The sequence below is a fragment of the Stegodyphus dumicola genome, chromosome 12 (genome assembly GCF_044657685.1).
Source record: "Stegodyphus dumicola isolate Sdum_Otavi_A_Nest chromosome 12, ASM4465768v1".
In the NCBI taxonomy this organism is placed as follows: Eukaryota; Metazoa; Arthropoda; class Arachnida; order Araneae; family Eresidae; genus Stegodyphus; species Stegodyphus dumicola.
The window spans coordinates 94311686-94328226 of NC_140779.1; the positions used below are offsets into that span (position 1 = coordinate 94311686).

The window sequence follows — 16541 nt, forward strand, 5'->3', positions numbered from 1 at the left end:
TATCTATGCTACCAATCTTTTTCTTGTAAGAAATTGTCCAGTTACTTTATTGACTCACCTAGTATACGTAAATTTAATTCTTCCTAAATAAGATTTCTAAAGTGTTTACCTTTGTAAGATTCTTCCATATTTGAAGTAAAATATTTGAAAACCCTTATATTTTTAATAGATATAACATACATATGCATACCTGTAGCTTTTTTCCATCTGATATGTGGATGTGGTACACCATCTGCCTGGCAGCTAATTTTTGCTGGACGCCCAGAGACCGCCGTTATATCATTTGGTTCCAAAACCCATCGTGGTGGTACTAAAAACAAAAGAAAAAAAAGTCAGAAAGAGACGAAAAACTTTCTATTTCAGAAAAGCATTAATAATGGCTATGAAATTAAGTATGCAAATTCATTATAGCTATCTCATTTATTAATAAATGTGCGTTGATACAGATTGCAAACGTTTCATGAAATTTCAAAATAAACGTGTTATATGTATTCAAAAACGTGCGTGTTTCATATTATAATGACGTGAGTTTACATGCTTTTACATCCTTGTGCGAAGTATAGGGTTTATTGTAAACGCGAAAAATTTCAGGTAATGTATTTCAACGAAAATGTCCATTTTGACTGCTCCCCAATCTATCTGAATGAAATTTTGTGTGTGACATCTATACGTACGTACAGAATAAATGATACATTTTTCAAAAAAAAAAAAAAAAAAAAAAAAAAAAAAAACACTGAAAAATGAATTTTAAATGAACTCAGAAGGGAGTTTTTTGTGATGTCTATACATTTGAACGGAAGTATCTATATATGTATCTTGCATAACTCAAAAACAAGTAGCCGTAGAAAGTTGAAATTTTGTATATGGGGCTGAGTATCAAAGAACTCATTCTGAATAAAGCATTTCCGCTAATACAAGATTCTTTAGAAATTTTGAGTGAAAAGCCAATTTATGCAGTAAAATTTGCAAGATACTTGAGTAAATGTTTCCCGACACTTCGCTTTTATGCATGTTAATTCAAGACTATTTTTATAAAATTAAACATAATAAACAGCAGTAATCTTAACTGGAATTATGAAATAGAACTCAAAGTAATTATCTGTAGTAAGAAATTTTGTTATTCATGATTTAAATTCAAGTCTCCTTAAAATGTTTTATTCATAATTTACACTCAAGTTACTTTGAAAAACAATATTCAGAATTAAACTTCCTACTTATGGGTTCTCATTTTGATACATTTTACTAAATTTATATTAGGAGATAATATAATGAATATTTATTTAGTAAATAAATTATTATTATCTTACTTTGCAGCTATTGCGCAAGTATTAGAAAAACTATGTATGATTGTTTATGAATTCAATGAATTTTAGATCATTCAATATATATATATATACGCATACATATGCGTGACAGCTCGGTGAACTCGGTTGTTTCCCCTATATGCTCGTAATTTGTGCAGTTTTTGCTTTAAAAGTGTATGGCTTATACTGCTCTTATGTTTCAGTTAAGATTTGTATACCTTTATTTAATCTGCATGCAACATTTATAGAATTATCAACAATTTAAAAGTTGCGCTAGGCCTAATGTTGCTGCTGTATGTTTACATTTTAAATTCTCAGTAGTATAGTGATTTAAGTCATTGATGCACCAAATTCAGTGTTGTTTTGCCCAGTCTGACTAATGTTTTAATTGAAAAGAATGTTAACTGTATTTTGTGTTTTAGGTTTATCTGTATTTTGCAATTTTTAAAGAAGGTGTTTTGTGTTGTTACATATTTTTACCTTTCCTCGAAGGGAGAACTGAATTTATTGAATAAGAGATATATATCTAATGAAATTCGAGAAATAAGTTTAAATGAAGTACATCCAAAATAAGTATAATTTAATAGGCCGCACAAGGAGGTCATGTGGTGTCCACATCAGATATATTTTAAATGTGTTATAGAATTTCCATATATGAACAGATTCGATATATTAATTTGGATATATTTTTATATAATAATTGTGATAAATATTAACTATATTAATTAGTAACACAATCACAATAGGAGAATCGGCTGGGTGTTTCATGGTAAGATCATTTTGCATGTGTGTTTCTAATTTAATTTTTTCATAACATTTACGCGTATCTTAACGCAGGAATAAAAATGTTTTTGTTTATCTAATTTAGTATAAGGCAATAACGTTTTTACATTTTCTTTTGTGGAACTTAATAATAATACTCATTTATTTTAATTCTACATTGAACAATTAGAGATAAAGATAAATTTGCTCCTGGACACACATCTTTTTATAAATTATATCTACTTAAATTCATACTTAAGTGTATTTACAACATTTGCAATAAATGATTTTCATCCCTTTAACGATGATAGCTTTCGGTTTGCATAAGTTCACAGAAGAAAAAAGTGATGTGAAGTCAAACTTATTCTTTCATTAGAATTAACTTAGCATGGTATTATAAAAATGAAATATCAAGCAAATAATAGAAAACAAAATTTGAAAAGTTTAGTTTGTATCAGAAATTCTTCAAATGAAGGAATAAAATGTAGTGCATATTAGTTTTACTTCATTTTTGCTCCTTCTTGAAAAGGGCTTAATTTACTGATCGCCTCAAACAATATGTTGACAAACAATGACCTTCGTACGTTTTAAGTCATTAAGTGATAGTAAACTATGCTCCAAAAGTTAAATCACATATTTAGAAGAATCCATCGCAGCGTGCAAGCTTAAGAGATTTTTCAAAGAAAAGGAAGAAAATAGAGATAAGAGTTTAATTTTCCAGTAGAGAGCAAGTCGTTGGGGATTGTTGCGGCATTTAACTATTATTATACGAAAGAAGGAATAACGTGTACCTCATAAATTACGATGCCGAAATTGTTTTCATTAGAAAAGCTTTTAAGATCGTCCCCTGCGACGCTCTGTTGAATTTTAGGGTATTTTAATAAACTTTTATTATCCGATACAAAGACGATAACAGCTTGTCATAATAGAAAACTTTCCACCTGAATTTATTATCAAAATATTTTAATGTAATGATCGAAGAAAGAAGGCTTTTAAAGAAATTTAATTCCAATTATTTTGAAACATTTTATGATATCACACTCTATTTCTCCCCCCAAAGCGATAATTGTGCATTTATGCGAAAGATTAATTTTCTTCTTAGCAGATAAAAACCTTTTACCCTCAAAAGCAGATAAATATGTATAAAATGTAAGGAAAGAATGTATTAGTTTCGCAGTTTATTTTGTCTTTTTGGCGTCATATTAGAACCGAAATAATACGGTGGTAAACTGCATACTGACTGACCAATCAGATATCATACTATTATTATTGATTGAATTTAGCTAACATTTTTTACTTAGCAAAATTTGAGAAATTTTAATTAGAAACTGAGTCGGAGATTCACATATTACCTGGAAATTAAAAAAAAAAAAAAAAAAAAAAAAGATCTCAAAATGTTAAGATTTTAACGAACGCCAAAGAGCGACCCTTTTAATTTTGTCAATACCGATTATCGACGGATATCGCCCATGTGGTATGGCAAAATATTTTGTAAGATATTAGATGTATACGCATTTAGACGAACATCAACACGTTATATACCTTCTGTAATGTTTAAAATATGTAATGTTTTAACTATATATGTCATGGATTAAATTCATTTTTATTTAAATCAATAAGATTAAAAAAAACATATAATCTGAAAGATTTCAGATTTTTAATTACGTCCAAAGGAGCGGTTTTTTTAACGTTTTGTGTGTTACCTTTATTTATTAAATATCATGTTCTTTGCACTTAAATCATAAAATTCAGTTCAACAGCAATGTCGCAAAATAATTTTAAAATGAGCGTATCTTTAGAATTTCCGATACACAGTCTCACGCGCTGGAGATAAAAATGTTTTTTCTGTACAACGATGCAATTGCTCGCTTTGAAATGCTTGATTTTCGTAATCAAAAATTGGTTAAAGGTTTACAAAATATGAAATTGATAATAAAACAAATTCCAAATTTCAAATTTAGGTTTTCAGATGCCCATATTCGCAGCAGGATTACGTCATTCAAAACTGCATTGCTCTAGGTACCGTTGATTTATCACAATGCGAGAAACATACATACATTTATGCAAATTCTTCATTATTCAATTTCTTCAAAGATAATACAGGGCGACAGTATTTGGTGACAAGGTTTGGAAAAGTGATATGCCGTTTATAGGATTCCGACGCAAAATCGTAAAACGAAAACAATAGTCCTTTAGTAACAAACCCCCTTTGGACTAAAAAATAATATTTTGAATAGTTGAAAAGAGTCGCGTTATAACCTTGAACGAGCTCTCTAGTTCTAGAATTTGGAACGGTACACTGAATATGGATGCTTACCTTCTGGGTCTATACGCTTCCCCTCGTCTATTTTCTTGAACATCGACCAAAATGATAATCACCCATTTAATTTTCCAGCATATGTCTCAAGTTCAATTTTTGGGCATTTGAACTTTGATTTTCACGATCTAGAATTGATTTATCATCTCTTTTTTAAAAAAGTGTTTCAAAATGTTAATGTCAACTAACTGACTTTCGTTTTCGAATGCTTCATCCTTACTACCATCACCTAGGAGCTCCACAGACTGACGATTTAATTTCTGAAGTTCTTCGCATTTTAAGATTTAAAACATAGAATGGACATCTAAGATTTTGCCAGTTTCTTCCGAACTGACATCTTCTATAATTTTATTTACAATCTAGAGAACGCACAACGAACGACTTTGCGTTGTTTACTCACTTTATCCATTTTAAATATTTTCAAAATAGAGAAAAATATACCTTTCTATCATGTAAATGAGTCACCAGGATTAAATAAAATTTATCCGTTTTTAATATTCTTTATCTTTATTTAAACATCTAAACAATATTTCCAAGCATTTACACTTCACATTTTCGACAAGAACTGCGATATACCTTTTTTAAAACAAAAATCGTTTTCTTCTAAGTACAGACAATGTTGCCAATAAAAAACTAAATAAACCATCGTCTAAGTCAGAAAAAAAATAAATATCATCAATGGAGTTTTAAATACGTATAATCGATTTCTGTCAATGTTATCAAAATTTCAGAAAAAGTGAACTTATTATTTTTTACAGAGATAAGGTTTTAATTAATTTAATGTCTTTGCATTGTTTAAATAATTAATTTTTGATGCCTCTAAAATTTCAGTATACATTTACAGTGTAGTAAAGTGCGTGACAAAAAAAAAAAAAAAAAAAAATTAGGTTTCTTTCTGGTCCCTATTAATTGCTTTTTTAAATTTTATAATTCACAAAATTTTATAATTCACATTCTTTGAAATCAGTTCCGTTCTTTCCTCTAACGGATTCGACTCTTGAATAATGTTGCCACCTTTTTTGTATTCGACACATCTTTGCATTCTCTCATTGATAATTTTCTGAGAAAGTTAAATTTTGAATAGCTTTGTCCTGGTTATGTGGAAATTTCGTCGACTCATCCTCACATTTTTTAGAGTTTATCAGTCCTTAAAATATCACTAATTGTCAATCTCATAAGCCTACCTTAAAAAAAACTCTCATAATTTTGATGAAAACCAAGAATATTTGTATTAAAATATTCTGAATAAATTTTCAATACCTTTATACTCAACAGTCCTTCAAAATGTTGCATATATAATACGCACCAATAGCAAGAACAGTAATATAATAGGGGGAACGGAAAGTAATGTCGTTTCTGCGCGTGTCGCCAACAGCATGCTAAGGGCAGAAGTGGAAGCAAATCCATGTCAAAAACTCTTAACCAACCTTGGTCGACCATCCAAGAACATTTAAAGCATAATCGAAAAATAAGCAAAGCAGGTGTTTGAGTCCCCCATAATCTGTCCGAAAAGAACAAAGCCAACCTATCCATCACATGCAACGTATTGCTTTAACGGCACCATACAGAACTGTTTTCTGATTATTTGATTAGCGGAGACAAAAAAAAAAAAAAGCACAAGTCCTATATGATAATTTAAAACTCTAAAGGCAGTTTTAATAGAGGTTACAAAGGGTTTACATCCCGAAAAGCGCTACTGGGTGTTTGATGGAGTATTCGCGGAATTGTTCATTTTGAATTGCTGAGACCTGGAACAACTGTTAATGTAGACCTTTATTGTGAACAATAGGATCTAGTGAACTGATAAAATATCTGGCAATTGTCAATGGAAAAGGCGTCATTCTGCAACACGACAATGCAAGACCGTACTGTGCAAGACGAAAACTGGAAAAATATAATGAATTGGGGTGGGAGGTACTGCCTCACCCACCATATTCGCCCGATATCGCTCCCTCGGATTTCCATTTATTCCGATCCCTACAACATTTTCTTAGCGACAAAAAATTTGAAAATTTGGATTATGTCCAAAATGCCATCTCGAGATATTTTGCTCAAAAACCAATTGATTTTTATCGGTCTGGGATTGAAATCGGCATACTAGATGGCAAAAGGTTGCTATTAACGAGGGTGATTATATTATTGATTAAAAATAAAAACTTTTTACAAATTTATTCATTTGAATTTAATGTAAGAAAGCGACATTACGTTCCAGTCCCCCTATTATATAAACATTTGACAGAGTCTCTGCAAATATTTCGGATTTTTAAGTATGCACTTCGTTATCTGAAACGAGCTTAAATAACACCACAGGGGCATTATCAATATTTTCTAACTTTTAAAGATGTAAGTATTATCAAATACACAATAAAAAATTCGAATTCTTTCCCTCTTTGGGCATTTTCTTATCTCTTATACGTTTATGGGGTTTTTCGGAGACGTGATTGATTACTTTGGCATGACAGTTAAGGTTGTGAAGAATAAAATTTAATTAATGTTCCTAAAAAACTGAACAGAAAAAGAAATCACTAACTTTTTTTTAAAGAACTTATAATTTTTACTTGTGATCACAGGATTTACGATTGTGCCCCATTTTAAAACATAAAACTGTCTCCTTTAATTTCTGTTATTATTAAAATACAATAGCATTAACGTTTTAACAAACAATTAAGTAAAACAATTTGTCGTTTTAATAGAAAAATAATGAAACATTGATTTATAGTTACATTCAGAAAATATCTTGGGTTATTTGCTTGCAAATTTGAAAAAAAAAAAAAAACCTTCAGTTTAATTCTACTTAAAAAGAAAAAAGCAACTTAAAATATACTTACTAACAGAATGTGCAAAATATAATTGAAAACGTGTGAATAGTTATTACCTTCATGTACACTCCCTATTACTTTCATGTAGGTGTTAAAACTCTTCAGTAGCTGCAGGATCTGGCAAGAAAAATTTCCTCAGGCGGAATATGCAGTCATTGAAGCAAAGGTTATTTAATTTTATTGCATATTCTGAACTTTTATTCTCAAACAGTACTTGAGCTTGAAATGCAAAGTTAAAAAAACCTAATGAAGCTATACTTAGGCCTCCAACAATACTCCAACAATACAATATGTTACCATTCTGAGAGTATGTTCTAATTTGTTATTGCATGTTCTAATTTGTAACTACTGAATATATTCGCGAACAGATTGGTTATTGACGTTATATTTCTCATGGAGCCAATAAACCTGCATTTACTTATATCTAAAGAAGAAAATCATATCATACTAATGTCATAAACCTTCACAAAGTGTTTTCGAATTTTTATTGTCATATAAATGTTACGTTTTGACTCTGTCTCAATAATATGCTTAGATTTTAAAACATTCTACAATTCTATCTTGAAAACCATAACATGAAATTGAATCTAAAATGTAGAAAAGGCTCAAAATGTCAATGAGAGGTTTCAAATTATACACAAGAAAGGGTGATAAATGTTAAAGTTATAGATCAGCATACATATTTTAATATATGTAAAAGGCGTTTAGGCATTTTTAGAGCGTTTGCAAAGTATTTTAATTAATATTTAAAATGTAAAGAGTATTTTTAGTTGCTTGTTCTGATACCCGTTTTCCTAGACTATAAGTCTGCACCGCGATTTCCATGATAGATGGGAATTTTGTATAATTTCCGGGGGTTATTGATTTCCATTCCTCTTTCGCTACTTTGTAGAGTCCATCAACTGTAGTGGGTTTCCGCTTAGAAAGAGCTCTTTTAAAAACACTAAAAACACAAACGTCCATAGGTGAAACATGACAGAACTTTGCAAGAATATTTTAAAAAGTGATATTTGCAATACGTGCATCAGTCTTCAATTTTTTAAGAAATGGAGAGGTATCTTTTGGAGTATGACTTGTTGCTTTGTCTTGATAAAGTTCACTCTTTGAAAGTCACTGGGATAGAATTTCGTCTGTAAATATCAGACGTAAAACATTCTCCTGATATTTTACGTCTGATACGTATGTTTAGTTGATTTGAATCCTTTTCCCCATTCTTCTTACTTTTAATTTCTCACTGTAAGATAATCCTGCGACAATCATAAATGCCTTATTAAAACTTTCTTTCCATTGACGGAACAAGATTGAAATCATTTTTTTTTGCTCCGTTTTCGATAGTAAATAGACCTTTCTTTCTTGCAGTCATTTAGATAAATACATACTTCACCAAGGGTTACAATGTAGTTCCGTTTGTCTCTGACAACATGGTTTTGATACAGGGCAATATAAGTTGCTCTGTATTAAGCCACATGCCTTTGCAAAATCTGGAGAACATTTTGGTTTTTACCATTTTAAAGCTGTAGATCCTGGTTTATTATTCTATTTATTGTTGATGCAGTTGTATTTAAAGACTTTGCAATTGATTTCTTCGGTGGTGAATTTTCCCTTATTATTTTCCTTTCTCTTGTTAACTATAAAAATTAGAAAGAGTACGTATTTTGGGGTATTTGTTTGAAGTGTTCTTTATATGTAAGTATGTAATATGTAAGTGATCTTTATATGTAAGTGTTCTTTATATGTAAGTAATTATGAATGCGTTTTCCCGTTCTGATTATTAATGATGCTTATTTCTACTTAGAAATTCAAATATTACATAATCAAATTCCCTGCCATGCTTTTAACAACATTTTTGGAGTCGTGGAATAGAAATATTTCTATTCGGAAACGTGTCTTTTAAGCTTGTTTACATAAGGCTTTTTGAAAAAATTACAAGTTTAAAAGAAGTATAGGGTTGCAATAGTAGCTCAATAACATGCTCTTCAGAAATTTTTTCCAAAATAATTTTTTAGAATTATTGATCTAATTTTTTCTAAAATTGTGTAAAAAAACCTCTGTATGTTTCACAGCGAATCTTGAAAAAAGTTTCCTTTGGTGATAATTCTTTTCTTTGAGACTAAGACTAGAAAACCGAAGTGGGAAAAACGTGAAAATCTGAAAGCTTTCAGATTTTATATTACACCCAAAGGTGAGGAGTTTTTTGCATTTACATACACATACACTTTTCGAGAGCATTTGGTCTAATGTTCGTTCCGGCTAAAAATATTTAAAAACAGCCTATCTTTAGAATTTCCGATAAACAGTCTCAAGCTTTGGAGATAAAAATATTTTTCCCTTACAGTGTTGCCATTACTCCCTTTGAAATCATTGAGTTTGTTAATCAAAAATTCGTTACCGTTTTATAAAATATGAAATACTTAATAAAACAAATTCGAAATTCAAAATTAGGGCTTCCTGATGCACATATTCTGATGGCGGACTACGTTATTCAAAGTTTAATGGCTCTAGGTACCATTATTTTTTTCACAGTACAAAAAAAAAAAAAAAAACATGTATACATTCATGCAAATTCTTAAATGTAATACAAGGTGGTAATATTTGGTTGCAACATTTTGAAAAGTGTTTCAGACTTTTATAGTGATTTAACTCAAAATCCCGTTTGAGACTAATAATCCTTCTAACAAGCCAAGCCTTGAGCTAACAAGCCAAGAATCTTCTGCTGAAGTATGTTGACCAGTTTTCCAAATTCATAATAATTTTAGATCCCGATTCGGAAATATATATCTCAAAGAAAACGTGACTTTAATAATGTGTGAATAAGACACATTTACAAAAAAGTGATTTCGATTTTCTTTACTGTCAAGGCAAATTTAGAATCACATTCCAAGGAGGCACTTCTAGATGGCGTTACGTTATAGCCATTCCCCTTATGTGAGTTGCCCAAAGAATTTATTGACCTCCTTGGGCAAGCTCCATAACAATGCGAATTTTAATACAAATAAATTTTGAATGGAAGCCTATATTTAACATCCAATTATCCATAACATCCAAGATATCTATTGTATTACCAGATGTCTGCACGACTCATTAATAAACTATATTCAAATTCGTCAAAATCTAAACTGTAGTAATAGATGCTTTACTCTTAATTTTCCAGAACTTCAGTGCACCTTGCGCTTTGCTTTACTAATCTAAAATTTTAAGAGCGAGAAATATTTAATCGTAGTTTTTAAACCATTTTTTAAACCGTTAGACTAAGGAAGTTTAATAGTTTTCTGGGAATAGTGTTCAAGTTGCTGAATAGCAGGTTGGGAACACTAATCTCTGCATATGGATGCTTCGCTTTTCCGAGGATTTCACCACAACATATTTCATAACCTTTCAAAGTTTGATTAGCAAACTGACATAATAAATATATATTATTATAGTACGTGTGGAAAGTATACTTGCCGAGGAAAATTGGCTGCTCTTCGTCCAAAAATTGTGGCTAAGACATTCTACACCAGTGGTCTCAAACTCAAGGCCGGCGAACACGTTTTCCGCAAGTTTATCACATAAATTATTAAAACAAAAATTTGAAGTAAGATTTAAGATCTTAATGACTTTGGGTCTAGTTTTGCGTTATTTTCACTACCATTAAAATGGATATGAGTAACGCCCCATAATATCTAAAAGTGAGACAATTAATTTAGGAAGTGATATAGTTCTTGTTCAAAAATTTGAAGAAACTGATTTCGTTAATTTTTCTTCGTTCTTGTGAAAAGATAATTGCACTCAGTTTTGTAATTACAATGATAGCCTTGTTTGGGAATACATTTCTATAAGAAACGTTTTGTTTTGTTTGTAACATTTATATCAGAATAGTTTTGAGCCTCTCGAATATTCGCCGAGTGTACTACTGATACATCACGAAGACATGCAAGAGAGGAGGAAGAAAATAAGTATATACCCCCCCTTTTAAAACGCGACTTAGGATTAGGGATCCCAATTGCCAAATCCTTGCTGTGGAGAATTGTCATTCACCACTTTTTAGTCCGGCCGCTACATTAGAATTTTTGAAGTAGAGTACATGAAAAATGAGCAGTGCCCTCGTCCGGACTTGAAAGTGGAACTATCAAATACGCGCCGAATATGCTACCCTTTCTCCATGAAGGCATGCAGAAAGCAGGGAGAAAATAATTTATATGCTCCCCCTTTTAAAGGGCGACTAGGAATTAGGGAATCCACTCGCGAAATCAAGGTGGGGAAGACTCATCATATACCACTTTTTAGTTAGGGTGCCACTGTAAACTCATTAAATTATTTTGAAGAAAGTGATGGGAAAAAAGTGCAATACCTTCCCCGGGATTCAAACTTAGACCTCTCGAATACGCGCCGAGTGTGCTACCGTTACACCACGAAAGTAAGCCGAAAGGAATGAGAAAATACCTTCATAACATATTGTAAGTTAGTATTTATCTCGAAATACATACAATTTGTAAGTTTCAGGATAAAGCTATGATACAATCATATAAATCTAATGAAAAATGAAGTGTAAATATAATAAAAGACTTGTTGCAGAAGCACAATGTTATTATATGATGCAGCCAGTATGAGACTAATGAATAACATGTAATGCTTCTCTTTCATCTTTGAATATATGATATATTATTATTCTGGTGACTGAAACAATTTTATTTATTCTTTATATGTATGTTGTTTGTATACGGAGATGGAAAAGGAAGGTTATTGCAGATAAACAGATATCTCGTTACTGTGCTAGTTACAAGTACAAGCATAACATAAACTAGGGAACTAAGTAATATTTGAAAATGCACACAGTTATTAGAAACCTTTTCTCGTGAATTTTGTTCGCAAAATGAAATCAAGGATTATCAGTTATTCTGTACTTTGGTTAATTTATCTCAAATTTATGTTTTATTCTCTTTCTCTCTTTCCATATATATATATATATATATATATATATATATATATATATATATATATATATATATATATATATACTATTAGGGGGAAAAATTGGACAGAAATTCGTATGCATACAGGTTTCGACGGAAAATGAAAAATTTTACATCTCGGCTGTCAATGAATGAACGGTTGTCGCTACAGCGCATCTGATCTGCGGAACTGGCAGGCTATTTAAGAGGAGAAATTACGATTCCAAATAATAAATTCTTCACGAAATTCATTCCGTGTACTCTGGTAGACAGTAACTGTGCCTCGCATACAGGTGCGCGAATGCGCATGTACAGATGTCAGAATTTGAAGGAGGTCGTGTAGTTGGGGGTCAAAGAAGCCGATTGGTCTTATCGGCGAATAGCTCGACATTTGAGCAGGAGCGATGAACCTATTAGACGATGTTGGCAGGAATGGGTGAACTATATGGCCGTACACAGCATCAAGAAGGAAGCGGTAGGCCTAGAGAAATGACAGAACGTGAAGACCGAGCAATCGTCAGAACGACACTCACAGCTCCAGATGCATCACTATCATCGATTGTACGGGCAACTAGTGCTTCAGTGACCGCAAGGACCATTCATAGACGGATCACAGAAAGGGGATTTAGGTTACGGCGCCCCTTCTGCTGACTACCATTGACCTCTGTACAATGTCAAGCCCGTTTGCAGTGGTATCGGGGTAATTCGCACTGAAATGTCACTGACTGGAGTAGAATAGTCTTCAGTGAAAAGTCCCGCTTTGAACTGAGCCCCAATGCCCAAAGAAGGCGAGTCTGGAGACGCCCCGGACAGCGGTGTGATACCAACCTGACTGTCTTCCGGCAGATAAGCCAACAACCAGGAGTGATGGTCTGGGCTGCCATTTCATTTCATAGTAGGACCCCTTTGGTTGTCATCCGTCGCAACCTTACAGCACAGCGATTACGTCGACGAAGTTCTAAGGCCTGTTGTGGTGCCTTTCATGTCAAGCCACCCTGGGCTTACATTTCAGCAAGATAATGACTGTCCCCATACTGCACATGTTTCTACTGCTTGGCTTAGTGCTTACCGAACATTACCTTGGCCAGCAAAGTCGCCGGATCTCTCTCCTATTGAACACGTTTGGAGCATTATGGGCAGAGCCCTCCAACCAGCTCGGGATGTTGACGATCTAACGCGCCAGTTGGACAGAATTTGGCACGATATCCCTCAGGACGACATCCGCAACCTCTATCAATCGATGCCAAGCCGAATAACTGCTTGCATAAGGGCCAGAGGTAGACAAACGCGTTACTGACTTTTTCACTTTGTGAAGCTCTATTACTTCAATAAATCATCCACTTTTTCTCAAACTGTAATCATTTGTTTTTCTGTACATGTACATCCCTTCTACCGATTTTCGTCCCATTCGGATAACTCCTTCTTGGTGTGTCTTTTTTTTCCTCTAAGAGTGTATATATATATATATATGTAATATTTTGTCAGGCAGGCACTGGAAATGATGAAGCTTAGCAATGTAAGATGTAACAAAACACAATAGCTGCTTTAAAAAATAGTTGGCGATCTTAAAATTAACATTCTAAATTTGGTGCTCTGCCCTAAATTCATCTGTTCTCCCAAATTCGAGATCTTCCGACGTTACATAACACTGCTTGAAAAAGGTAACTAAAGCTAATATTGAGCAATCAAAGCTTGTTTCTAGTATTGCATCTACTTTTGTATAAAACATTTGGCGAACGAACTACGTATTTAAATCTGCGTATTTCTTCTGCTAGCTTCCACCTTGCTCCTCGATTTGCTTCTCCGTCTAAAATGCCGCGCTTTAATTTTAAGAATCACTGTACACAGAAATTTATCGTATTTCGTTATGATTGAACCATGGAAATGTCTCAGATTTCATAATGATTGAATAAACATCTGTTGAGATGATTTTATATGCGTGGAAATAAAGACTAAAATTTCTTCAAGTTCATGTTTTGTTATCTTCATCTGTAAGCCTTCACCATAAGCCACAACGAGTGCAAGCTGATTCTTCTTTCTATGCTTCTGGAATTATGACATATATATATATATATACATATATATCTTATAAAAATGTTATTTAATGAATTATAAATTTTTAAAATTCCAATCGTTTTTTATGAAACTAAATCGTGATAACAAATTCCACATATATTTTTATCTTATACATATTTTTATGAAATAGTCCACTTTGCTTATAACGTAGATTATATGTATTTGAAGAGAATTTAAATTAATGATAACTCATAACCAAATTTAAATTTCATATAAAAATTGAAATTTGGTTAAGTAATTTAGAAAAGTAAAGGACATATTTCGAGAGAAATCTATCCTTAATACTGCTAATGGCATCATGGTTTGACCATCTTTACTGATTATATCGATATACGAGGATAAATATATAATGTATATCTATCCTATCTTAGCAATAAAGTTTCCGATTTAAGATGCATACACACAGCATATATATATATATATATATATATATATATATGTAATTATTTTTAAAATTTTGATCATTAAGTAAATAGTTTTATTATAAATAAATAAATTAAATTCAAATTGAATAAAATTGAAATAATTTAATTAATAGAATACTTTTAAGTAAATTAAAAAAAAATAAATATTAAATATTAAATATTAAATATATTACTTTTAAAAATTTTAAACATTAATATAAAATTTTTTTTTTAATTTTCTAAACCTTTCGAAAACAATAAGAACAAAACAAAAAAGTAATAAGAAAGTGTAATTAAATTTGTAAAATAAAAATATTAAATAATGTATAAAGCCTTTGACTGGCGAGCCTGTATGTGATACGTACATATGCAGCCTAGACTATTTTTCGTGGTATCTTTAAGAACGTGTCAATACGTGTACATTGAAATATGTCCAGGAAATAAAGGCAATGCATTAACGATACATAAATACACGTACAAGTACGAAAGTTATTTTGGCGTTGAAACGAAGAAAATGCCTTTTTCATTGCACTTTTGAGAAGTTTGGGCTTTCTCAGCGGAACACTGTACCGGTCATGAAATTACCTAAATCTTAAGGTTGGAAAAACAAAGTAAAAAACTAAAAGTTAATAAGATAAATCTTAGTACGGAATATATTTATTTGCATTGTTTCCATTGATTTTCACTAGAATGGACAAAAATAAGAAAACGCAATTACATTCCAATAAGGTGTTCTTGAAAGCGAACGAATACAAGACAAATACACTCCGCTCTAGCATTTAGCTTATTATCTCGTAATACTTATTTCTTCTTGCATCTTACCATTTAGGTTCTTGGATTCAAGTTAGAAATTTTTTTGCAGTGGCGGGCACTTGCCTATAACGGCACTGGCTACTCCTTAAGTCCAGAGGTAATGGCCATTTTATTGTGGAGGCACCTAATAGGCAGCCACAGTTAACTCCTATGAAGGGAGAGACAATGTTTCATCCATGTCTTCCCCGGGATTCGAACCCGGTCCCATCGGTACCACTGTATGTGTGGCCACATTCAATTTATAAATTGTTAGTTTTATATATATATATATATATATATATATATAAAATTTTAACGCACTTTCTTATTGCTTTGTTTTCGGAAAATACAGGTATTTTGTAATAATTATTACCAATTAGTAAATGCTGCATTTGCGCTTAATTGTAATTTATTAAACAGCTAAATTTGCTTTTAACTTTGCCATATAATCAACTTAAAATTCTTGCCAAGTATGTGTTTATGTTGCGATTTTTAAGGTTGTTATAAGTGCATCAGAAGAATTATTCTCATAATTAATCTTATTCTTTCAGTATCTACTCTATAATTCAAAGATACAGATTTTACTATTTAGAAATATGAATTTCCACAGCATGTTGTCGACAATGCTCAACTAACGCGAATAATATCTTTATTACTGTCAATGTACTGAGGTGCTGAAGCAAACTTTCAGTATCTTTCTAATTCATGTTCGAGGAATATTTTGCTAATTTACGCCTCTTCTGTAAAGATCATAGTTATTTATAAACAGATTCTCTAGTTATCTTCAAGAGGAGAAAGTGAGTTAATCGTATTTTAGCTGCCAAATGATCCTTTAATAAAGGAAACATATGTAGCTTAAGTAGACTAAATAATAATATCCTATTTGTTATTTTAAGATCATTTTAGTAGTAGGTTTAGAAGTAGATAAAATTTAAATATTGACTGATTTAAAAATTTTGTCATTTACACTATGGAGAATAACTTATTATTGAAATGTTGAAATATTTCAGGTTGAAGAAAATATTGTCGCTAAACTTATTTCTCTTAGTGATTGAATTTCTTAATCAAAACTTCTAAAATTTTTAACAATTTAAATTTCGAATTTAAAAGGTAGTAAAAAACAAAAAAGTAATAAA

At 31.5% G+C, this 16541-nt stretch overlaps 1 protein-coding gene across 2 annotated transcripts in view; it reads right to left on the reverse strand.

The window, feature by feature from the left end:
- LOC118186257 (cell adhesion molecule Dscam1-like) overlaps window positions 1-16541 on the reverse strand; it is a 1080749-nt gene that overhangs the window by 314149 nt on the left and 750059 nt on the right. For both annotated transcript variants that reach the window (XM_085806701.1, XM_085806700.1), the window contains exon 10: window positions 191-310. In XM_085806701.1, the coding sequence (XP_085662827.1) occupies window positions 191-310 (120 nt within the window). The remainder of the gene's footprint in view (window positions 1-190; window positions 311-16541) is intronic.